This window comes from Artemia sp. Qi Xiang Cuo, chromosome 2, assembly GCF_049724085.1.
Source record: "Artemia sp. Qi Xiang Cuo chromosome 2, ASM4972408v1, whole genome shotgun sequence".
Taxonomy (NCBI): domain Eukaryota; kingdom Metazoa; phylum Arthropoda; class Branchiopoda; order Anostraca; family Artemiidae; genus Artemia; species Artemia sp. Qi Xiang Cuo.
The window spans coordinates 50031727-50058139 of record NC_142795.1 but is presented as its reverse complement, the minus strand read 5'-3'; the positions used below and the strand labels follow the sequence as shown (position 1 = coordinate 50058139).

The window sequence follows — 26413 nt, the reverse complement described above, 5'->3', positions numbered from 1 at the left end:
AATCCCAAGTCAGTATTTAAAAAACGACAGATTTTTTTTTTTGTGCTATCCTTAATTTGTCCAGGTGAGGGCTGACTGAGTGTTTGCTCCTTTCTCTTGAAGACAAGAATGTATGGCAATGATGAAGCCTTATAATATTGATTCTAAAAAAAATGTTTTTCAACTTTTGCCCCTCTCCCTGTCAAAACGAGAATGCTTATGTGACAATTGTGATCTACCTTGTTAATAACAAAAAGAAAAATTGAATTATTTAAAATGAGCTTGGGATATAGGATGAGGTAGATCCACGGTACGGTCGACGCAATGGAAGAAGCGAAATAAATCAGTTATAATTTGTTCAGAAGCAGTTTGAGCAGGATTAATTCTACCCAAGTTGGGTGTATATTCTTCATGTTTTGTCAACTTATTTGGCACAGGAAAAACTCTTGCTTTATTTTCTTGCCTCGATACTCTTGGAATAAATTAAGATTTTAAAGAAGCATATCAACTTAAAAAAAAAAAAATCTAAATTTATGATTTTTCTGATATATTGCTGAAATTTTGGGCCCATTTTAAGAGCCTTGTTACGTTATGTAAGTACTGAATTGAAGCATTATAAGTACTGGGTTTGGATTGAATTTTCAACCTGTAAGAGGGTCACATAGTAAGGAAGATTCTCCCCCTTGATTGCAACAAAAAGATTTCAATACCCTTGACTTAAAGACTATCTCAAATCGTCTGTTGTTTTATATGCCAAAATAAAGCTGCAACTTTCTCCAGTAAAACGAATAAAATATGAGACGTACCCTTTCTTTGGGCAAGACGGTAAAAGTATGTTTATTTATGTTTATCTCTAGCTTATAGATGATCTCAATATGGTGTTTTACGTACTAAAATGAACATATAACTTTTTCCCACAAAATCACCAGAGCATGAAATATGCAATTTCCTTTTGGACACGGTATATGAGTATGTGTATGCATGTTTAGTACCTCTAACTTAGAGACTATCCCAAATCTTTTGATGTTTTACATGCTAAAATTAACCTGCCACTTTCTCACGCAAAAACGCTAAGGCATGAGGTATGCAGTTTTCTTTTGTGTACGACAAATATGTATGCTTATTTATGTTTTGTGCTTGTAGCTTAAGACTTTCTTAAATCGTTTGATTTTTTATACTCCGAAATGAAGCTACAACTTTCCCCCGTAAAATTACTAAAACATGAGGTACACCTTTCTTGGACACGATGATATATTTGTGTCTAATTCCTTTAGCCTCAAGACCATCTCAAATCGTTTGATGTTCTTGTATACATAATGACTACGTTTGTTTCTGCTATTTTACCGAGGTGTCGATCTTGGTCTATATGATATTCACTAAAAGCATTTGTTTAGTTTTTTTTAATCATTTGCTAAAAATTTGTAGACATAACCCTCTCCCCCTCTCGATATTTTGCCTAGGATCACCTCTGGCTACTACATATAATGCTCTTTAGAGCAAGGAAAATATATACATAGCCAAATGTTTTACATTCAATTAGTAAGCGATGGACAAGTTGACTCTTAAACAAGTGTTTGAATATCATAAAGAATGTTTGTTTTCATAGTCAAATAATAGGCTAAAATACTTAAACAATCTTGAGTTTTTTTAAATACTGCTACGCAATAAGATAATTAAGGTCGTTGGCTTTGACGAGTATATTGTTATGTAGCACGCAATATCAATGCGAGTTTTAGCAATAGCACTGGATTGTCGTAATGCATAAGATGTATTAAGAAGTGCACCTTTTTTGTTTTACATTTTTGTACATGCTACTGTATAGACACTTTTTACAATGCCTTGATATTGTAGGAAAAGTCAATAAAATAGTTTTATCATTATATCAAACATAAAAGTGCCTACCGAGAAGTTCGCAATGTTAAATAAAAACAGGCTTGTGTTATTTTTTTTACTATGTATTACATGCCTTGACTGAACAAAAAAGCATCAGAATGTCGTACAACTTGATCTTTCCATATCGATGCATTTCTGGCCAGATCCTGTTCAAACAGTTATAGCTCCTACCAAAATATTGATCTAGGTCAGTCTATTAATCTGCTAAGTCCTTTGATTAGATCTTCGCGACTTTCAACGTGTTTCTCTCTTAGGAGCTCTTTCATCTTTAAAAATAGTCAAACAGCACATTGGGACAAGTCTGTGGAGTCAGGTGTGGGGTCTAAAAGCCTTAAGCCTTTCTTCTGGGTTGCACTGCCCATGGCGTCGGCAGTGTGCGATGGGGTGTTGTGACGGTGTAAGGATTGGAGAGGAGCAACTTGAGACGAGACTGTAGAACCAAGCTTTGTTTCCGGTGGTTACCATTTTCATGGGTCTGTGACCCCAATAGCTTGGAACAAATATCGTCTACCAGTCGATTCGATTTTTATTTTGCTCACTGGTCAGAATGTGTATAACCCAGGGAGTAGATTTCTTGGGAAGCACCAAATCCATAGTCAAGATCTTTTGAATCGATTCCTTGGACTTCTTCAGATCAAGGGTCATTCTTACTAACGTCACATGGTCATCTGCATCCATTAGCGTTTGTACTTTTTCTATTACATTTTCTGAAGTTATTAATTTTTATTTTTGAAACTCAGCGAGGAAAGAAACTAACAAAATGAAAAATAAAATCAAAAAGGGTGAAAATCTTTCGCCACGGGGCTGATTTCGGTTGAAATGACCTGGTCTGATTCGGCTTGAATGATCATGTAATGACTGGTGTTAGTTCTGGAAAACCCTTTCCGAAAAGCTTGGACGGCTTTTAGACGCATTCAGCTACACTAAAATGAAGGTGGATATTTTGAACGATAAATGAGTGAAATGCTCTTAAATCAGGCTCCAAGATCAAGCCCTCAAATCTGTATTTCGCCACATGTTTTTTCACGCATCGTTTTTCCATACTGCTAAAAAAAAAGAAAAAAAAAGAAGAAGATAAGTTTTACGGACCAGAGAAAACGGTAAATTAATGGTAATAAACGGCAATACGGTATATAGTATATTCAAAATATAATCATGGCGTATTTTTATTTACTATTAGGGTACATGTACTTCGTAGTTTGTTGCTCGTATGTGTATTTTATTGAAAGTTCCTCGCTGGAAAACAGTTGTCAACTCTCATACTGAAAGAAAAACCAGGTGTTTCGTGAAGTAATATATCTGGAGAACATGAAAAACCTTATTAAAAAAGGAAGTAAACCCGTGAATATTTTGAAGTGAGGAAAAATAATTCTATCAATAATATGAAGGTAACCTTTAATGTTTGTTTTGTAGGCTCGGAGCCCGAGTACACAGAGTGTTCAATCTGGTGGAACTGACTCTCAGAAGCAAGTACCAGCTGGGCAATTAGAAACGATTAGTATACAACTTCGAAAAGTCAACGAGTCAATGGGCTTAAGCATCGTTGCCGCTAGGGTATGTATTCAATATTGTTCCTTTGCTTTGGTGACTTGTTGGGACCTTAATATTATACATAGGTCACATTCTTCTTTAACGGAGGAGAGGGGTGACAAAATTGAGGTATGCGGTTAAGCCTAACTATGTATATTTAAGGAAGGAGTAAATATATTCTCCTCTCCATGTTAGGGTATAATGTCAAAAATAAATATTCTGGCTGACTTATTCAGATAAGTTAGATCAAAAATAATTTTTGTACAGTCTACCTTTCTTTACAACAGCTCTAGTTTTCTTTTTGAAAAAGATTGAATTTCAGCTATTCACCCGAGGAAATTATTTTTCAATTAATTCTTTATGCCTATATTCATGATCGGAAGGGATTTTATAATTTTAACATTGTAATTTGTTTTAAAACTGTAGGGCATCTAGAATTAGATCTTTTTTTTTAGATTTATCAAACAGTTCGTGGTAACGAACTGTAAGTAAGAAAGGAGCGACCCGGCTCAATGGTAACCGAAACTCTAGAAAACGGGTTTTTGATACCAATAGATACATCAAAAGAATCAGATTTCAATGCTGATTTCAAATATATAACTTTCATCAAGTTTTGTGCTACCCATCAAAAGTTACGTGCCTGAGAAAATTTGGCTGATTTTCAAAAAAAGGGGGAAAGACCCCCTAAAAAATATAGAACCTTAATGAAAATCACACCATCATATTCAGCGTATCAGAAAACCCTACTTTTGAGGTTTCAAGCTCCTATCTACAAAAATGTGGAATTTTGCATTTTTTGCCATAATAAAGATCACGGATGGGTCTTTTTTTATTTTTTTTTTGTTTTTTTTCCCAGGGGTGATCGTATCGACCCAGTGGTCCTAAAATATCGTGGGAGGGCTCATTGGAACGAAAATTAAAAATTCTAGTGCCCTTTTTAAGTGACCAAAAAAATGGAGGGCAACAAGGCCCCCTCCCACGCTTATTGTTTTCCCAAAGTCACCCGATCAAAATTTTGAGATAGCCATTTTGTTCAGCATGGTCGAAAATATGATAACTATGTCTTTTAGGATGACTTAATCCCCCGAAGTTCCCGGAAGGAGGGCTAAAAGTTATGAACTTTACCCAATGTTAACATATAGTTTTGATTATTGGGAAGCATACAGAAGTTTTCAGGAGGGTTTTTTTCTGGTAGTGGGAGGGGGGGGGTTGGGGGTTATGTTGGAGGATCTGTCCTTGAAGGAAGTTTTCACGGGGGAAGGGAAATTGCCCTGAAGGGGGCGCCGGACTTGTCAGCATTATTGATTGGTTATTGGGACGGATTTCGATATTTTCAGGAAGTGTTTACTTCTGGAGGGGGGGGGGGCTGGAGGAGAAGTATACATGGAAGAAATTTTCCATGGAGAACATTTAGGTGGGGCCATGGAACTTCCTCTTAATGGGGCGCCAGATTTCCAAGCATTATTTAAAAAAACGATCAGAAATTAAATTTTAAAAAAACAAGTTTTTTCAACTGAAAATAAGAAGCAACATTAGAACTTAAAACGAACAGAAATTATAACGTATATGAGGGGGTTCTCCTCCAAGTAAATACCTCGCTCATTAAGCAGAAGTTTTTTTTGTCCCTTCAAAAGAGATATTTATTCTATTTAAACAACCTTTGTGATTCAGGGCTTTGTGAATTAATTTTTTTTTTCACTTCTAACATAAAGAGTATGGTATTCAGTAAGAGAAGAACCTCCTCATATACGTAATAACGTATACGAAAAAAAACAACAAAAAAAACAACAAAAAACAAACAAGTGATATGGCTCAATTGTAATCGAAACTTTTAAAAACGGAATTTTGATGTCAATAAATGTATCAAAAGAATAGGTTTATAATGCTGATTCTAAATATATAAATTTTATTAAGTTTAGTATTACTCATCAAAGGCTACGAGCCTGAGAAAATTTACCTGATTTTTTAAAGAGGGGGAAACATCCCCTACAAGTGAAAGAATTTTAATGAAAATCACACCGTAAGATTCAGCGTATCAGAAAACCCTATTACATAGGTTTCAAGCTCATATCTGCAAAAATCTACAACTTTGTATTTTTTGCCAGAATAAAAATATACGAATATAGAAGTTAGTTACGTAAGTTAATTTGTAAATTACGTCATAACGAAATTTAGAGACATCCATTTAGCAAAAGAAAAAAAAATTTATGCAAATTTTGTTTACTTATTCAAAGACGGTGAGCCAAAATAAAAGCTTCATTAACTAAAAAACGATCAGGAATTAAATAAAAAAAACAAGTTTTTTAAACTGAAAGTAAGGAGCGACATTAAAACTTAAAACGAACAGAAATTATTCCGTATATGAAAGGGGCTGTCCCCTCCTCAGCACCTCGCTCTTTAAGCTAAAGTTTGACTTTTTTTAACAACTTTATTTTTTAAAACAATAAAAAACTTTAGCGTAAAGAGCGAAGCGTTGAGGAGGGGACAGTCCCTTTCATATACGGAATAATTTCTGTTCGTTTTAAGTTTTAATGTCGCTCCTTACTTTCAGTTTAAAAAACTTGTTTTTTTTTATTTAATAAAGTAAAGAAAAGAAAGTATCGCTATTTACTGGAAGTATTTGGATTCTCGATTTTCAGCTAATGAAGACTGTTCTTTGCTTTTCTTTTCTATAACTAATTTGATTTTATTTATCCATTTTATATACATTATACCCTTCGAAAAAAAAAATTAAAAAGAAAATTCTGCTCTTCTAGGGACAAGGTCAAGATCGACTTGGGATCTATATAAAATCCGTTGTCAAAGGTGGTTCAGCTGATGTCGACGGACGCCTTCAAGCTGGTGACCAGCTTCTAAGTGTTGACGGGCAGAGCTTGTGTGGAATCACCCAGGACAGGTAAATTTTTGCATTTTAGATTGTCTTATAGCTGTTTAGTTAACCTTTCTCTAAAGGTCTATCAAGACGAAAGAAAATTATTCGCATAGAAAATACTATTCAATAAGTGCAATTTTTGTCCTCAAGAAGTTCTTTATTCGCAAGACAATGCTGAGCACAAGAATCAAAAGACAATGAATGCATATTTTTCACCTTTGTTATTAACATAGATTTGCTTTCTAAGCAGCGGAAAGTGACCATTGATGAAAACCCCGATAATGCAGCGAAAAGCAGGTCATAGTTGGCACTATCAAACTCCATATTTCTTCAGAGTAAATTAAGGCATCTGATAAATCTGGCTTTATGGTTTGCTGTTTAAGGGGCATCTGAAATACCCATATGCCAAAATGTGTCATTGTAGACATTTTTCAGGAAAGAGGACTTCATTTGTTTTAATGTATTGACGTCAGGCAATTGGCAAAATATACCCAATGTGCCTTCAAAGTCGATAGTTTCATTTCTTCTAGGTCATCTTTGCTATCACAACATCCAAAACAGGTCAAAAAGGAAGTGTGTTTCCTCACAATTCTTTGATAATAAAAATAATGCCAGTCTGATTTCTTTTTTTTTCAAAGCTTAGTTATGTCGTTAGTTATTGATAAACGCTTCATCATTTTTAGTGTCGTCAAGCCCTGGTTCCTGAGTCGATGCAATAATTAGATAAGTCTGAGTTGCGAAATTTTGGTGACCTGATATGGATACGTGCTATTTTCTGACTCAGCGGAAAACGAGCCAAGTCCTGACTTGGTGCAAAATAGATCCAAGACCAAGCTGTGGAATTCTGTAGATGCGGTATCACATAAAAAAAAATCGAAAATTTTCAAAAACTACCCAAGTTTAAATAGTAATCCAATGTTCCTGTTCTCCAGCAGAAAATGCTGTGCTCTCATATAGCATCCTTTTATAACATGCTACTATGTATGACATTACCATGCAATTATCACTCTTGCCTTTAAGATATTTGAGGGAGAGGCATCCCCACTCTCACGTGGACAAATTTATTTCTGTTTTAAGTTTGACTTCGTTATTCAATTTAATTTCTCTTTGGTATAGGTTCCATTTATTCATTCATAGTAATTTCCGTTATTTTTAAGTTTGGCTTGATTATTCATTTTAGTTTCTTTTTTTTTCGGGTTCTCTTATTCATTCATTGTAATATCTGTTATTTTCTAGTTTAATTTTATTATTCATTCCGATTTCTGTTCGTTTCCGGTTTCACTTAGTAATGCATAGTAATTTTTGCTCGTTTTAGGTTTTAATATCGCTATTTGCTTTTCTTTCACAAATTGTTTGCTTGGGAAACGTTATTTTAAAATTAATCTTCAAGGAAGAAGCAGTTTTTGATAATAGACTTTTCAACGAACTTTTGAACTATAGGAAAAAAACTTTCCTATGCCAATATTATGTTTTTACAGGCAGGGAGACTTTCTCGACAGTGTCTTTGAGCTTACGGAATACATTACATTGGATTTGACACAAAATCATGCGTTAGTTTTGCATAATCTTGCAAATAGGGAAGTATCGTCATTTGGTTTTTTGCACTAGTTTATGGGATATATGCTGCATACTCTGTGAGACAATATTCTTTATTCGTTTTAAGTTTCAACTTCATGCTTCCATCAGCATTTTTTCTCTCTTTTTTATAACGATAAACACGGAAGCAGATGCGTGTAGATTAGTCAGATTTCGTGTATAATTCACTGAAAACAAAATAGTACCTTCTAAGATAAAGACAAAAAAAATTATTAATTTTCTTCTTCCACTTTTGGTTTGAATAGTCCCCAACTCCTTGTCCCGTCTTTAAATATGTTACGAAACAGTGAATAGAAAAAGCGGGGTTTCTGCTTTTGAGTGAAATTTTGCCTACTTCAAAAGATTTGCATAAAACTTGTGCATAAAAATGACGAGAGACCTCGGCGAAAAAAAAACTATTTTTTTTTAAATTACGACTCATTTATTCCTAAGAATAGGTGGCTCGCAACCTCTGTTGGTAGTGCCTTGAATAGAAATTATGTCTAAGACTTCATATTGTTCGAACGGAAATTTGAAGCTCTAGTCGTCGTTTCAAATAAGAAAAGAGATCTTGCCACAAAAAAAGTCTGAATTCTGCCATTTTGCGCTGCTTAACAATAATTTTGACCGAAGTACTGAAAATTGGAATATGTAGTCTTCTACTTTCAGAGGCAATACGAATGGCGGTGCAGTTGTTACCAAACTCATATTTATTGACCTAAACTCAATTTTAGTAAAATTCTAATTGTATCTAATATTTTTCTTGAATTATCCTTATTTTCTTTGTTTTAAAAAAAGAAAAAAAAGAATGTCACTTCTTTCCTAGTCCGTATCGGCAAATGGTTGACTCAAGAGGTCTTTCCATTTTCTTTTCTTTTTTTTATCAAAGAGATCATCCAATGAGGTTTTTATTATTTTTTTTGTTAAATATGACGTCACTGAATTGTAATTTTTAATCAGGGCTGCGGAAATAATGATGAGGACTGGAGCAGTTGTTTCGTTAGAAGTAGCCAAACAAGGTGCTGTTTACCATGGTCTGGCCACATTGTTATCTCAGCCATCCCCAACTGCAACAATGGGTATGCTTATACAATTTACTTTTTCTTTCTTTCTTTCTTGATTATTATACCGCGGGTGGACTTGCCAGACTGAGTCAAACCGCAGACTACAAGGGCCCATTGCTTGAATTTTCTTTCTTGATGAAGCAGTTGCTGATAATGTGAACCATTTCTTTTCTAATGGATCATAACTCTTTCTTCTAGATTAATTTCAGAATTTCGAGTCTTAAAAATCATGTATCAAACAGAAATTGAATGTTAGGCCTTGCCTCATTCACAGGATGTATAAACAACATCTTAAATTGAATGGAGTAGAATTCTCCTACATTAGAGGCCAAAGTTCACATAGACCCCACTCTTTGTTGTCGGGGATCAGAGAATTCTACAATGATAATTTTTCCAGAAGCTAAAGACAAGTATTTTATAGAACGCTTATATTCAGATTTTTACTGATGAACGAATGAATGAATTTTTCTCAATATAAAAAATTAAACATAATGGACAATAAAAGATTTCAAAATGGCAAAGCTTGAATTGGTCTTGTGTTATATAGATCTAGCACATGTAAGTTTATGGCAAACAGTAAGACTGCGGAAGAGTCAGCTTGACCATCCTGGACAAAATCAAAACAAACAAATTATCAGAATAGCTTTAAAGTACCTGTATGCAAACTAATAACTTCTTTATTTTCTTTTAGTGTTTGTAATAAAAATAACAAGAAGCATTAAGCTACTTGACATTATAAGTATACACAGTAAATTTTACGGTCAAAATCAATGCTTTAGGTAATTTAGAAGCTGAGATGCTGTCAAAAATCTGTTGCGCGGCAGCCATTTCGTAACCTCCATGATAGCTGCTATATTTGACACTCTGTAAATGAAGGTATTGTTTTTATCAATGCTCACGCTATAAGGTTTCCGAAATTATATAGATTTCATATTCTCAAAAAAATTCCATCGAACATAAAATGCTGGACACACTGAACCAGAATAATCTGAAACAGTAACAATCTGAACTAGATTAGATTAGTATTAGTACCTAATGGGACAGTACATCTCAAACCGAATTTATATCTTGCTTTTATCTGAAGCAAATTTGGCGCAGATAATTTAGTATGTCGTATGTTGTAAACTCTTGTAATGATTAAGTTTTAATAAAAAAAATCGTTCCTTCTGCAATTTAGAATAATAATTGCATATCTGACCATTTAATAATGTTTTATATCAGACAGATTAAAGAAAATATGGTTTGGGGCGTGGGTCAAATGAATATAAAATTAATTTGAAAAATTCCACGTGGAAGATTATACATATAAAACTGTAAGGAAAACTCTATATGGAAAACCATTTTAATCTATGCATGTAACCAACGGTAGACGGTATTTTTAGTCTTGCTTTAATCATAGGATTTTTATTGAATGAAATCCATTGTTCATCATGATGTAATTATAACAAAAATCTCGCGTTCGACGGACGAGCTGTGAATATGATCATAAATTGTTTATTTAGATTTACTGATATTAGCAACTAAACTATTGACATTCAGCAAGCCTAAACTTTTTACCAAAAGTGAGGTTATTATATAGATCAACTTGTTGTGGACAGGTGACGCTATTTCGTCCGCAAATTGAGAAATCCAAATTATGATGATCGTTTGCATAAAGAAATAATAGAGGTACAGAAATAGATTATGGAGAAATTCTGATACCATTAAATAGAAAGCTATATCATTTACATTTATTTGTGAAATAATTCATTACTTCATGCATGTTTATGAGATCCGGTGGATCTTCTCCTTATTTCTGTATCCTCAAGTTGTAGACAAATAATCTTGTGCTCAAGCGTGTCGAAAGCTTTTATGTCCAAGAAAATTGCCGAGGGAATTAACTTTTTATCTAGAGCATTATTTATAGAAAATTCAATCTAGCATGAAATCCACAATGAAAATTAGAGAAATAAACTTTTTTTTATAAAGAACTTTCTAATTTACTCACCAAATTTTCAGATATTTTTGACAACTGAAAAAGATATACCTGCAATTATTTATATCCTTTTCATCCCACTTTTTTTTTAAATTTTAGCGGTATATTTAATATTTTACACAAGGGCAGGGAAGTTCCATCCCTAAAGTCGCTGTTTGTTTTACAGATAAGGGATTCACTAGTTCCAAATTTATTTTTTTTTCTTAAAAATACGTCCCGGAAATTCATCCATAGCTTTATGCATTTTATTACGTTTCTACGAGTTGATTTTTATTTTGGTGGGTGGGTGGGGGGTGGGGGTCAAAACCGCCCCCTCCCTGGGTACGGATTTGCATAGGGGTGATTGGAGCTAGGTGATTGGAGCAAATTTGCTAGGAAAGAATAGGCAGGATTGTGTTAGTTGAATTGATGTTCTGGTACTCACTTAGTGTTGTTCAATCCCTAGGTCCGCCAATGCTAATAAACCTGCTATTGTTGAAGTATAGTTTCTTTGCTTCATCACTGTTGTTATTATAATAGATATGGAATGAGATTAGCTTTGTTTGATTCTTTCAACGTTCAAATGAAGGACATTTCATGTTTTCCGAGGTGATTCAGCAGATTGAATTTTGCACTGGAAGAAATCACGCGAGTACGATTTTATCTAAATTGTCTTAAATTAATGAAGGATTCTTTATAGTTCGTTAAGTGTATTCTTTTCCTTAAGGTTTGTGATCCATGTGTAAGTTTTTGGTGTGCTTTTTTACTACGGTCCAACGGTTTTAAGGTTTCATCGTAAGAGGACATTTTGCATTGGTCCGATAGCTTAGATTCTGCCTTATTCATCTACAAAACCACGCTTTTGAACATTTTTTTTTACTTTTTGTTTTCAGATTGAAAAATACCTTGAAAAAGCTAATGAAACGCATGGGAAATTTTCTTATATTTTGAGCAAGTTTAGATTACTCTCTAAGAAAAAGTCTTAGTAATATTATAAGTTTCCCTCGTTCAATCTGGATCATTCTGAAACTAATGAATAGATTGATATACGTATCTTGTTCTCCCGGTGCATGTAAATTTATTACTGATCAAATAGAAGTCACAATTTAACACTTATTGATAAGAAGAATTATCAGTAATAACTGAAGTTTCAAGACGGTTTATATTCGAGAAAATTTTGTCAATTGAAAATATTGTCGTCTTTATGATTCTTATAGGAATCATGAAGAAGTCTACACTTGATAAATTCCACGAGATAATACCCTAGATTTGTTATCTGAATAGATACCGGATAGAAACGCCTTGTAAGGCCCGAGGCTTGCACCACGTGTCTAAAAATAATGGTGGAATCAATGAGTCAATATAATCACAATAAAAAATCCTTTTGTCACGATTTTGCCCCTGTGTCAACTACTTCAAAAACTAGAAAAAATAATGACAACATAAAAAGCCCTTGCATATGGTACGGAAGAAAAAGCGCAAGGAGCTTGAAAAGAAACATGCTATCTGTTATGAAGTATCAACTAATACGTCTGTGTATAATGCTTATTAAAGTCCAATGTTTTCCTCTCTATTGATCTCAAATCCTTACGGGTCGCAATATTGAAGGTGAAGTAACAAGTTATAAAAAACTTTTTGGTCGTACGGACAGAACATTAAAAAATTCTTACAAAATTATTAAAACAATTGAAAGACCAGTAGGCCTGTGAGAAGGTGGTCTAGGCTATAGGTAACGACTATTATACTCATCCAATTCGAAATTTTGCATCCCTCCGCAAGTTTCAAAAGTTAAGAAAGGTATTTGGACCGATTCTAGCGGGGGGGGGGGGGGGGTAATTCCACTATCCTCTCTAATGTGCAACTATGTGTGTGTTAAGCCTAAACCTTTACGCCTGATCAAGAGAAGGCTCCTCAGAAAGGGGAAGGGTAACGTCTTTTAATGCTGAAAAAGGAGTTCTTAATCGTGAAATTCCCCAATTCTTATGTATTTAAACATTTAAGTAAGAAAATACATTAGCTTGTGGATGTATTTAATAATGAAAATTTTTTACGAACAAGTGTCAAGAAAAAAGAAAAGAAAAGAAGGAATAACAAAAGGCTACGCCCCAGATGTATTCTTAGTCTTCTAGGAGGGGGTGGGGGAGTAACTACTTCTCTTTATATTCTCTGTAGGTATCGTTGTTCTCGTCTTCTCATATCAATTGGTTTTGTCTTTTTCTTACTTCTTTTTCTTTCCTCAGCTTCACTTAGAAAAAACCGCCCAAGATCCGAAGAAGTTCTTAATGATTCTCTGCGTTACGATGAACGTCTTGTTGATTGGGATAAACCTCCAAGGCAACCTGGTAATCTGAACGCCCCTTTAGGACGGTTGAGTCCTGACCAATCAGGTGCGCCAAAACTTTTGCCTCGTTTTAAACCTAGCTTAAAGCCGCCATTGCCGCCTAAAGCTAATAAAAAAGTGATGTTTTTGCAGCCACATTCAAAATTAAGTTCCGTCCGTCAAACAGTGCCTAGACATGGTTTAAATCAACACCTCACTAAGAAGCCTTCTTTCTCCCTAAGTGATCTGCGAAATATAGGCATGAGCATATGTTCCAGGCCGTTCTACCCTTCACAAAAGATTGGGAGATTATTCGTCGATAATAGTAAGAGAGTGACTGGTGTTAGAATCCCCTGCAATGTTTTTATTTTGATGAGTTATTCCTCTCATTTTGCACCCCTCAATTTACTTAACCGTCAAAAATTTATTCTAATCACCAATAAAGTTAAGCTTGCATGATTTTATTTTATTCCTTGATGTAGACATGTGTGTATATTTTGTTTCATTTAAAACACAGTTAGTGTGTTTCACGTTGATTTTCATTAAACCCAGCATGGCATGTTGAATTATACAGTTGCAAGTAACAGCTGTGAAATCCTCAGTAATGTGTGTCCTATCCTCTCACAAGAGCGTGTGGTTTTAATTGAAATCTATCAAAATTACCGAAAAAAGAAAATTAGTCTTGTATCTATGTTGAATCCCTGTAAAATTACGTATTTTTTTTTATCACTGTATAGCCTTCAGCTAACTGCAGAAAAGGGTTTCTAATGCTTGCTTTGACTTCAATACATGATAACTTTACTCAAAATTTTCATAATTCTTCTGAATGTTTGCTAATATAGTTTATCAAGGAAACTGTGTTAATGTGTAAATGTAGTTTTTTTCCAAAAACTTCTAATACGGCAATAGAAAGTAATAGAAGATGTTCAATAAGAGATTGAAATTCATGCAGAACTTTCTCTTTCTATTGAAAAAAAAAGAACGACATAATAGTAATAGTGCATTTTAAATTGCGATTTAAATTATCTGAAATTGAAATTCAGTTTAAAAATTAGCTTTGTATGATTCTTTCAACGTTAAAATGAAGGACATTTCATGTTTTCCGAGGTGATTCAGCAGATTGAATTTTGCTTTGAAAGAAATCACGCGAGTACGATTTTATCTAAATTGTCTTAAATTAATGAAGGATTCTTTATAGTTCGTTAAGTGTATTCTTTTCCTTAAGGTTTGTGATCCATGTGTAAGTTTTTGGTGTGCTTTTTTACTACGGTCCAACGGTTTTAAGGTTTCATCGTAAGAGGACATTTTGCGTTGGTCCGATAGCTTAGATTCTGCCTTATTCATCTACAAAACCACGCTTTTGAACATTTTTTTTTACTTTTTGTTTTCAGATTGAAAAATACCTTGAAAAAGCTAATGAAACACATGGGAAATTTTCTTATATTTTGAGCAAGTTTAGATTACTCTCTAAGAAAAAGTCTTTATTATAAGTTTCCCTCGTTCAATCTGGATCAGTCTGAAACTAATGAATAGATTGATATACATATCTTGTTCTCCCGGTGCATGTAAATTTATTACTGATCAAATAGAAGTCACAATTTAACACTTATTGATAAGAAGAATCATCAGTAATAACTGAAGTTTCAAGACGGTTTATATTCGAGAAAATTTTGTCAATTGAAAATATTGTCACGAGCAACCCTCTTCTCTATCTGTGTATCTTATGTAGTATATTTCAAGCATATATTACAATACTAATGTTGTCTTCTGTTTTTCTATAGCCTTCGTACATGGTCCTCGTCGCATGAGTGAGCGAGACTTGTCGTCAAAGGCAAGCAGGACTTATCCCGAACCTCCTCCCATTTCACGTGGAATACAAAATTCAAAGTCAGTGCCAGCCTTGAATAGTAAGTAATTGGATTCTAGTTAGAATTGTGCCTGTCAGTTAAAAAGCAAATAAAAAGGTTTTTATCCCACTTTCAGAAACACAGAACCTTTAGTACAAGGTAGCACGCATTGAAGCGTTTGGGGGTGGGGGGGATTTGGGGAAGCTAAAAAAAAGCTGATTGTCTGAAAAAGATAGACAATTGTGCAAAACATCGCAAAATTCGTAGAATTTCATGGAAGAAGTTTGTCGGTACTCAAGTCGCTCCCTTCTCGACGAGAAGGTGCACGTTTTACTCTCAAGTAAAACTGTTTTTAGTTTTTTGATGTTGTTGATTTTTTTTTCTAAGTTGTTACTTGAAATATTTTAAGTTGCTTAAAAATTTTCGTCTGTTTTCTCGAATGAAACATTTTTTATAAGGTAAGAGATACGATGTACTCTTTAATTCCACATGGGGCTACTTCTCATGAAACCTAAGCATTCGGTTTAGATGCCGTCCGGCTCATTAATTCAAGATCTGATTGTTTTAATAGATTTTGATAATTTTTGATTGAGGTGCGATTTTTCTATTGTAGATTTTTTATTCTTGCCTGATTTCCCGAGATCTCCCAAAAATACCACGCCTGGTCTGAAGGACAATCATAACCGATTTAATGAATTGCCGCCTAAATTAGACCTTTTCAAGTTCCCCCTGTCCCTCTAATTGTAAATCTTTTACCTCTTTCCTACGAAATTACCCCTGTTGGTCCCTACGAATGATGTGATGTTTTGAAGGCTAAGTGTGATGTTGCTACATTATTTCACTCATCAGAACAGTTGACTCTCTTGGTCACACAAACTGCTTTAATAACAATAATTACTCAAAGGAGATTGTATTTTATTACATTAGTATGTTAAAATACTTCCGAGTAAAATTTGCGTTACCTATACTATATTTGAAAGTGTTTGTTTTAATTTTCATATGAACATGAATTTAAAAAGTCAATGTGTGTTACTTCATTATGTCAAAATCCACTAAAAGACAGTTCAAGAAAGTCACGAGCGATTTCCTGCTTCTGTTTGAATGTGAGCAAGACTTCCAAGAGCAGGACTATTGTATAGTATTTTATCGAATTAAAGGCGTTTCTTGACTTCTAAGGTCCCTGTGTCGGCCCTGTAGTGCGTTGCCACAGCTGGGTTCGAACTCTGAGAAGTGGATGGAGCAGTTTGAAAAGTTTGGGACCCAAGGGAACCTTAGTGCAGTCTGTGAAAATACTCCAAACCAATCAGAATGCCCTAGTAAACATGTTGCTTCGCTGTTCGAGAGTGTGGGAAATTCATCCAACATTGTCCGTAAGGTTGTGTGTCATAGTGGAGTTAGTCCTTTTGGATATCTTCTCTTACTTGCAAGAGGGTGCTAGTAAAGGTTAATTGCAATGAAGTTATGGTTCGAGCAAGACTAAACGAGCTGTGGCTGCTCAAATCTCTTCTGAGACTAGCTGATAGGAATTTTAGGGGTGGTGGTATTAGTATCGAGACTGAATTTGAGTTGCCATCGAAATAATAACGACTTATTCTCCCAGACTCTTCTCTATAACAGAGTGACGGGAGTCTGAGGACAGTTTTTAGACTTAAGTATTCATCAAGGAGGAGACTCAATCTATTTCTTGGGTATTGTGCAAGAAAGTCATGGATGACTGTACATTGCCTTAAAAATGCACTGTGCTAAAGTGCGCTAGTCACGAGCGTCTGATTTATTCATATAAATTTAAATGAAAGCTGCACGGAAGTAAGTTACTCCCCACTCTAACATAATTTCGGAACTTAGCTAATCCCCTACCCCTTTCTCATTCCTCCTGGAGAAGACAAGCTACATACTTAGACATTTAAAAACTTAGGCTACATTTTAAAGGGTGTCTCTACCCTTTGAAAAGGTGGAAATCAAATTGAATTCAACATTTATAATTTTGCAGGTGATATACCTCCTGGCCCACCCAGACAGCCTTTGGCAGAACAAAATAGGAATCAACAGCTTTACGTCAACGATCAAAGAATAGTATCAACTCAGCAGACTGGTCCATTACCAGTGGTACCACATCCTGCTCGTCAATTCCCTCAGCCACCCCAAATGAGGTCGAGGTTAGTATATGTAGATTAGTCTATATTTCTTATACACTTCTTGAATAGTCGGCTAATACTTTTTTTTATCTAAAGTTTTGAAAACTCCTTAAGTTTTGAGAATTGCGTCTTTATTTGTGCCTAGAAATGATTTTCGTTTTAAAGAGAAATGATAATAAACTAATTATTTTTGTAATACATTTTTTTAATACAAACTTACTCAGGATGCAATACATTTACTCACGATGTCAAGGTTTTAAAATGCTAACATTCTCTTAACAGCATCTTTATTGAACTGATAGAAAGCTTTATTTAATATTTTGATGGCTTCCATAGAGAAAGTAACAAAATGCAGAGCCAAAAAGTTTTTTACCCTTTATTTCTATGCTTTCAATGAAACAACTCCCCTACAAAAATAAGTTTATTTAAATCCCAAAGCTGAACAAATTCCTTTTTTTGCTGTTTAATAAATAATAATGATAGAATTCTCTGACAAGCACTTCTCTTTAGTAGTATTGAGAAGTTTGAAATATTGGTAAATCTGACGGAACCTATTGGCTTGCAAGTATTTTGTGAAGAGAGGACCAAGTTAAATTGATGTTATGATTAGATGTACCATGTATATCGAAATTTCTGAAAATGATTTTCAGCTTAGTATCACTATTTGTCTTAAAGCTCATAAAGTTAATAATTGGGTATGTGTTTTTTTTAGCTACTGTTTGTTAGAATAACGAGCGAATCAAGCCCAACTTCATTCACTAGATATTGTTATTACTAATGGTGTCAGTTTCTTTTAACCTTTACAGTTGAGCACTTAAAATTTGGTAATTTTTTTATTTAGGTCAGTACAGAATCTAACTGAACCAGGAAGTCACATTCATCAGTCGAAACAGGTCTCTTACCGGGAAAGAATGCCATCTACTTCTGTTTTAAATACAACGCAAGAAGAAGAAGAAGAAAGAGAATATCAAAATGTTAATTTTCAAAATAAATTAAAAACTTTACTGCCACCGCATCAATCTATTCCTCCGCCTGAAGTAAGAGGATATACCCAGGGACATAGGCAGCAGCCAGTTGATCAGTACACTCACCGACTGCAACCACCGCAGCAGGTACAAATTTTCTCCTGCCATCTTTTTGTTCTGCTATAAGATGTACCAAGCCTGTCTTTTGAGACAAAATATGCCAAGCACAAAAAGTCGACTTGATCGAATCTTTGATCGAATCACAAAGTTTGCGAAGCGCATTAAAGTGGAGATACTCGACACTCGACCTGACTTAAGTCTCATAACTTGCCCTTCTTTGAATATACGTATTGCAATTATTACCAAATAGTAAAGAAGATCTAAAAGTAAATTTAATTACTTTTTTATTTGTGTTAACAAATGGGTCGCCCATTACCACTTATATTCAAAATAAGTCCAGCCTGTTTGGGACGACCCAAAAAATACATATGAACTGTTAATACACTTTCTGGAAGGAAAAACTCTTACTCCCCCCTTCCACCCGAACTAAAAAGTTGCTCAACAATCCTAATATTAATGTGTTTTTCACGGAGCTTGAATGAATTCTACACTCGTGCTCTGCAACTTTACATAATCCCAGAAATGGGGCTAAAATCCATACTAAACAAGCCGATTTTGAGGTCCTCCCTGTTCAATTGCTGCCTAAAATATTTTTGCAAGTTCTAAATGGGTATAGTTAATAAGTAAGTTCTAAGACTACAATGGGTGCCTGGTTTTGGATGACATTATGGGGCTACGTTGTGTTCTACATTGGCACAGTCAACCTCGTAATAAAAAAGATAAGAAAAAAAAAACACCTCTTTGACTCTCATGTAAGAAACTTTCCAAATATTTTTTTGGTCTTAAACTTTTGTATTCTTTTCTTTGCTAAAATATCTGCTTTCTCTCCTTTCTTTTTTTTTTTTGCTGAAATTTTTCATATTTTTATTTTTCGCCGTTTCTTGGTTTTAGCCGTGATTATAGTTCCATTTTCCTTTTTTGGAAGTTTGAGCTATTTTAGTTTCATATACGGAACAGTTGGAAGCTTAGGGCCATTTTAGTAGGGATGAATCAATTATATGAATTATATGTTGGCACGTATGAAAAAAAAAATACTGTATTTGACATTTTACTTTTTGCCTACAAGTATTACCGCCTGCAATATGTTTGTACCATTTTTAGTTTCATTGCAAAAGCAATATTTTGAAGTTTATCCTTACAGTACTTTTTCCTAAACTTTTGGGATATCAGAATAATAAAAAAAGTTTAAAGGAAGAGAAGTGTAATTTCATGACAAGGACTTTTTATATGATTGCTGCAACTATTGTTTGTACTAATCTTCTTTGTGACAAGCGTCATCAGCAGGGGTGCACCCTCCTTGTTTTGCCCAAAAAGTTTCTGTCATGAAACTCCACCACGATGGATATGAGGCCGCCATGGACTTTTTGTGCAGTGCAGGTACCTACAACAGCACATTCGCAACCCTTCAAAATACGCAATACCTTCAATTGTGTTGAAATTAGTAAAGCAAACGGAAACCAACAAATTGACAGAACTGTTTTATAATCCTAATAAACCAAGAGATATTCCAACATTTTCAGGGCTGTTTTGCAGTGGGTTTAATTTTTTTTTTTATTGAAACGTATATTCTCTGATTTTAGCAAAGGAAGGTAAAACAATTTGACCTGAGGCAACATCCTCTTTTTAAATAGGAATTTATAAAATATTGTGAATTTTATGTGGGGTCAAGACAAAGTTTTAAAAGCCATTGTCCCGACTCCTTAGTGATCTTCGCGCCTTTGAAGAAGGCAAGCTTTTATCAGTTTTGCAATGACCAAACTCTGGATCACACTCTGTAATAATGCGAGTCTTGTTCTGCAAGGAAAGTAGTACTAAGTTTATTTACTGCAAAGGTTGTAAAGTACATTCTAGTAAAGGAACATTTTTCAATGTATAGTAATTTTGAGGAAGGTGCTATAGCGTTCAGTAATGCGCGAAAGACTTGCAACATTTTTATGGATATAATACTTTTTTTTTACCGATAAAATATTACATTTCATTTTTGTAGAGTGGCAATACTTTCCACTGACATTGATATTTTGGTGTCTGGCTAAACCTTTGGTGCTAGAGTAGGGCAAAATAAATAAAGAATAGTTTTTGGGCTTAAGACGATGCGTATCCTCCAAACGAGCCTTAATGTCGCTATTTAAAAAAGGAACAAAAACGTGCCATTGACAAAAACCGGCCTCTAGTTGCATAGAAGTTTAGCTATTCTACAAACGCATTAGCAATTCAATGGTAGGTCAAGTTGTTGAGAGTAAATATTAACCTTCTTGGTGGACTTCTTTTATGTATTTCTGGTGGAGATAATACCATTGTGTCGTAAGCTTTCGAAAAATAATCTTGGGGGTTGTTCTCGGCACAACCCCCATATACTTGACTGATATGTCAAGTACGTCTTTTCTTGTTTCTTTTATTTTGGCGCCATCGAAAAAAAATGTTTGTTCTTTTAGGGTGATTCATGGTTCTTATTTTGAGCCCTTTCTAAATAAAGATAAAAAAAATTGCCTCCAAAATAACACAGCTCGACATATTTTATTAATCGAATTACTATATTTCCCGTGACCTTTATCCCAGCTATACAGGAACTTTATTTTATTTTTTTTTTTTTAGATTCAGCAACGGCCACATGGTGCTTTGCCTGCGAACTATCCATACTCTGCTCAATCAGGAGTTCTCCCTGCTAGAGGACCACCTGCCCAACACGCATCTTACCCACAAGAGCCATTACGGAATTCACATGTCGGTCCTTCAAAAGCAATTCCTAATCAAACATTCCATGGAAATGGCGTTTCGTCCCAGGTGACTAGCATGCCTAATCAAGCGCACATTGATCACGCGCAGAACCAACCCAGCTACCAACACCATATGCATGTGTCACAGAATCAGCCATATCAACAGGCGATGCTGCAGAGCCCACAACAACCTCCACATGCCCAACCACCACCTCTTGTACCAAAACATGCAGTCATTCAGCAGCCCCAATATTCAAACTTCCCGGGCAATTATCCGGTCCATAGAAACGAGTATCCTCAACAGCAAGAACTACTGCTAATGAACCAAGCACAGAAGCGTTATCAACAGAGAGAAGAAGTAACGAGACAATTTGATGAAACAGTTGTAAAAGAAATCAAGCAAGCCACTCAGAAGACTACTTTAGGATCCAATCCTTGGAGAGATACTAAAGAAGACATGGAGGAAAGAGTAAGTGTATTTTGCATAATAAGCAGCAATGTTAAGTATGTACCATGAATATTATATCTTCAGGATCTAAGCAATTTATTTCCCAAGAAACCGGTAATTCATAAAGTGCCTTACAACTAAGTACCAAATTAGCCGGGACAAAATGGCATTCTTTATATTTTGAATCGTTGACATGCAACCTAAATACATAATGGTCGCACCCGCATATGACGTTCCATCAGGCGTCTTGGCTGCGTTTCCGCTCTTGTCCCCTTTAGGCTCAGCCCTGCTATCAGTTGTGTGTTCGTTTAAGGTTGTTGCTACTCAATACGTTCCAAACATTAGAGATTGTTTTGTTTTGTGTTCTAAAATTATGTTTAAATTTTTCTTTAGTATAATCTGTTATTTCGAAGGGTCTCAGCAGAGTCACTCAGATAAAAACAAGAAACAAAAAACTGAAAGATTTGGCGTAGCTGAATGCTCTTTATCCTTTTTCAAGTCTTGACATAGGTTGTACTTTTTGTTTTTTAAATCATGTCTGGTTGTAATTTAATATTGAGCTTTATTTCCCTTTCAAGATTTTCGTGTGCTATTTTTCCACTCTCCTACGATTTAAATGTTTTAACCTAGGTAGCTATTTTTTCTATCATTCCATAGCCGAGATTCAGCTTTATCCATTTACCAGATTGTATTTTTGAGAATTTGTTTCGCTTTTTTTTGCATCGAAAAATATGTTGAAAAGGTGGCGAAATCACTCGAAAATAGTAACAATTTTACTGTTTAGAAGCAGGTTTATATTATTCTCTTAGGAAAAGTCGAAGTAATATCTTATTTCTGGCTCGGTGAATGAATTCAAGTGTAACTAATGAATTCAGTGACTTAAGTATCTTGTCCATTCACTGCTAGTTATAACAGTATCATATTGTTACATTCTCGAAAAATCACATGTTTCGTAGGGAGTATAAAAGTTTTCTTTGTTAAAAAATCAACAAAAAATGGAGTATGTGGGGTTAAAAGTCGGTGAAACCAGTATAAAGTTGAGTTAACGATTAAAATTGAAAACAAAGGGTGGTATAAAACTACTATTGTTCCTTTACATTTTAAATGTAACTTTACATGTTAGGTGTGTAGTAAATTAGAGTGGTTTTAGGGAGATCACTTTGGGGGGGGGGGAATTCTCCTTTGGTGGGTAATCCCTGATTGACCTATGGTGGGGAATGAATAGAAACAATTAGAGACTTTCGACCATAGAGCTTTTAAATAGTTGGAATATCTGGTTGCAAGAAATGTGTCGAATATTGTCGAATGTGTTGATAATTTTCTCGACTTCTGCTTATCTACTGATATGGTATAGGTCTTGATATTGCAATCAGGTTGGAGTTTAGAAACTTGTCTCAGTTAATTGTCTATCCAACTGGGCTCATTAAATGAGTCATTAAGACCCCCCCCCAAGGTGAGCAAAGCCACTACTATAAAAGTTGGGACGAAGTGCAAATTAAAAAAAAAAAAAAAAAAAAAAAACATTACAGTCGAGATTTAAAAAAAATTGAAACAACTAAGGCAAGGTATGTAAAAATACACAAACGGACTTAGAAAATAAAGATATGTTCAATTCTACGATTATCTCGATTGGAAAAATAGCTCTTTTTCAAAAAAAAAAAAAAAAAGAAGTATTTCTGGGTGGTAGGGAACCACATTATTTTTTCGAAAGTAAATCAATATTTTCTAAGGAATTAGATCTTACTTACAGTCAGGTTACCATAGCCCCTATCTTCCATTTCTAAGTGACGTATAAGTGTTATATCCAGCATTTTTATTTTTAAGATATTAATTTTGTCTTTTTTACGCAGGATCGCTTGAGGCAAAAGTTGACTGTTCGTCACTGGCGCGACCAAAAAGTCAGTGAGTTAGAATCATTGGGACCGGAAGGGCGAAATTCAAAACAAGAAGAACAATTAAAGGCACTGATTTTGGAACGAGAATTTCAAAAGCGTGTCGAAGAAATGGCGATGGCAGAGCAAAGAGAAGAAGAATCTGAAGAAGAAGAAGAAGTAAGTCGAAATGATCCCCCACTTTTATTTACATTTACGTGGACAAATTCTAGTCTTTGTTCCGTACAAATTGGCTCTCTAAAGACTTAGCTGTGAGGAGCACATAATGTGATATCTGTTGGGGGAAAAACAATTAAAACACAATTTCTAAAAAAAAAAAAATATATATATGTATATATATATATATATATATATATATATATATATATATATATATATATATATATATATATATATATATATATATATATATATATATATATATATATATATATATATATATATATATATATATATATATATATATATATATATATATATATATATATCATATATATTTTTCGAAGAATTTGAAGCGCGTAAAAGCCCAACTTGAGTGAAAATCCCAATGATGTCACGCTTTATACATGCCCCACCACATATCATCCAAATGAAAGAAAGCAACGTAAATATGACTGTATTCTTTGCTACTCACGTATTCACCTCACTAAACCGTAATAACATTCACATCAATTCCTCCTCCGAAAATATTTTTCTCTTTATTTTAGACAGCGTCCCACATTCACAAAAAGACACTACACCAACATATTGGACGTGGCCTCTTCTCTGAACATGCATACATATTCTTCTTCTTAAACCTGTGAATGGGGCTGAAAAAATTGATAGGGTAATAGTCTTTTTTAGAGAAATTCCTTTTCAAAGTAGGTTTTTTTTTCTCACTTTATGTACAAGTAAATTTGTGTCTATTAATATCACTCTGTCCCAATATAAAATGAGCTATGAAAAACGGATTTTCATTAGGTGCCTTTAAACTTCGAAAAATGTATTGAACTTCTATTTCACCTTGTCTCTCAAGAGACAGTTTGGGGAAACTGGTTTTCCTCTTAAGAAAATATTTAAATTGGTGTTTTATAACCCTTACTCTTATGGAACCCTTAAAGTTAAATCTTGTCTTAAAGAGCTTCAGTAAAATACATATCATGTTCAATCATATTTTTCATTTTTACCGTATCCTAAGCGGTTTCGTAGCAGTCATACTAATTTAAAGCGATTGATTTACTCCAAGGCCGTATCCAGGGGGGGGGGGTTACCCGGTTTGACCTCCCCCCCCCCCCGAAATTTTTGACTTAGTCGAAAATAAGTCGAAAATTAGTAGAACCTAGGTAAAAATTAGTCAAAAACTGAGTCAAAAATTAGTAACCCCCCCCCCCCCCCCCCAAAAAAAAAAAATCCTGGATCCGTCCTTGATTTACTCCCCCTAGGTTTCATTGGTACACGTTAAATGTGTTTTTATTTCGGCTATAGACTTTGCCTATTTATCATAATGCTTGTGTATTATTTTCTTTCTTTTTAAGGTACCACCTTTACCTCCCGTTGAACCCCCACAAGAAGACAATAGTGGTGGCTTATTGCGACTCGTCCAGGAAGATTTAGAGAGAGCAAAGCAATGGCGCCAAGAAAGACAGCAAAATAATGCCAGTGAAGGTAAACAAAAAAAGCTTGATGAATATCAAAGGCGACAAAAGGAATTAGAAGCAGCTCAATTAGCAGAAGAGAGAATTCTCAAGGAGGCTCAAAGAAGAAGAGTAAGTGTTTATATAGGGTAACAAAATTATGAAAAGAAGAGAGAAAAAGTGCCACACTAATTCCAAGAATGTTGGCCGCCGTAGGATAAAAATTGGGCTTCGCTAAAAAAGAATTATCGAATTGCAATATGTATTTTATTTACCTAACACCAAGGGCCCTTTTCCAGTCCTTCTGTTCAATCCGTTGTATAATACAGTATTTGCTTCTCAAGATACTTTGCTGGTCAATATTTCTGGTTTTCCAAAGACCTTTATTTTTGCCTTATTTGCCTTGACTTTACTACTGAGACAATTACTTAAAATGAATGTTTTAATATTACAAAATCCTATTTGTCAATGTTGGAGACATAAGGAAGTATTTTGCAAAAAAAAAAAAAAGAAAACACTTGAGCAGCTGATGTCATTTTCCCCTTTTTTCTGGCTATTTTAAAATGTTTGGATCGCAACCTAAAACGCTGTTTGAATTACCACTAGTGAAATGTTTGTTGCCTCTTTCTATATAAGATTTAATGTCGTTGTTCTATGAAATGTTCGAGGGACTTGTCTTTTTATTTATTGATTGGAAGTGAACATCCCATTCTTTATAAAGGAATCATAAAAAGTTTGAATTTACGAGAAAACTCTTCTCAAGCTCAACCTCCTGTGAACCATATCTCTGGTATGATCCTAATTATAGATAAATTTTTTGCAATTTAAGATACAGGAGCTGATTGGCCGGGCTTGGTCCTTGGGGAACAAGAATAAAAAAAATAGAACGTTGTGATAGTAAAAAGTTTTCTCTCTGAACCATTTTGATAATCTAGCTAATAAAGGAAAAGAATATTATTAAAATACCTTTGTTATTTGTATATTACACATTTATACGGGACTATGAAGGGGTGGCTACTCAAATATTGAAATTTTCAGCCGCTGGCCAAGTGATGAAACTAAGCGACCTTTGTGTCTGATTTATTTAGCACGGAGACAAATAGCAACGTTCAGTAAATTTTTATTCATTCGGAAAATGCTGATGAGAGTGAAAGGGTCATAGGAAGATTTTGTTTGAGTAAATAGTGCAAAACGGGAGTTGAGAGGATTTGTCAAAAAAATAGAAGATAAAAGTTGTATTGTATGGTCGATACTGGTTGAGGCCCTGGTTAGATGTCTTCCGTCATATGTACAGGATTCACTTTAAACGTATTGAAAATGTAACGGTAACAAAGTCAGTTTTGCATCATAGAAACGCCCTACGATACTTCTAATATCCCTCCTTCTTTTATTTGAAAGCTAAAAATAACATATGTAACTAAAACATAAACACATATGAAAGTTCAAAAAATTATTTGTTGCCAAATAAGATACAAATTTTTTCCAAATATTC

General features: G+C 34.5%; 1 protein-coding gene across 3 annotated transcripts in view; it reads left to right on the top strand.

The window, feature by feature from the left end:
* The window catches only part of cno (adherens junction formation factor afadin), a 148239-nt gene that overhangs the window by 114958 nt on the left and 6868 nt on the right, over positions 1-26413 (top strand). For 2 of the 3 annotated variants that reach the window (XM_089101608.1, XM_089101615.1), the window contains 10 exons: positions 3286-3426; positions 6159-6298; positions 8810-8928; positions 13108-13512; positions 14969-15094; positions 17025-17190; positions 18011-18281; positions 20847-21437; positions 23267-23467; positions 24823-25053. In XM_089101608.1, coding sequence (XP_088957734.1) covers positions 3286-3426; positions 6159-6298; positions 8810-8928; positions 13108-13512; positions 14969-15094; positions 17025-17190; positions 18011-18281; positions 20847-21437; positions 23267-23467; positions 24823-25053 — 2391 coding nt within the window. The remainder of the gene's footprint in view (positions 1-3285; positions 3427-6158; positions 6299-8809; positions 8929-13107; positions 13513-14968; positions 15095-17024; positions 17191-18010; positions 18282-20846; positions 21438-23266; positions 23468-24822; positions 25054-26413) is intronic. The other variant, XM_089101622.1, reaches the window with a different exon arrangement.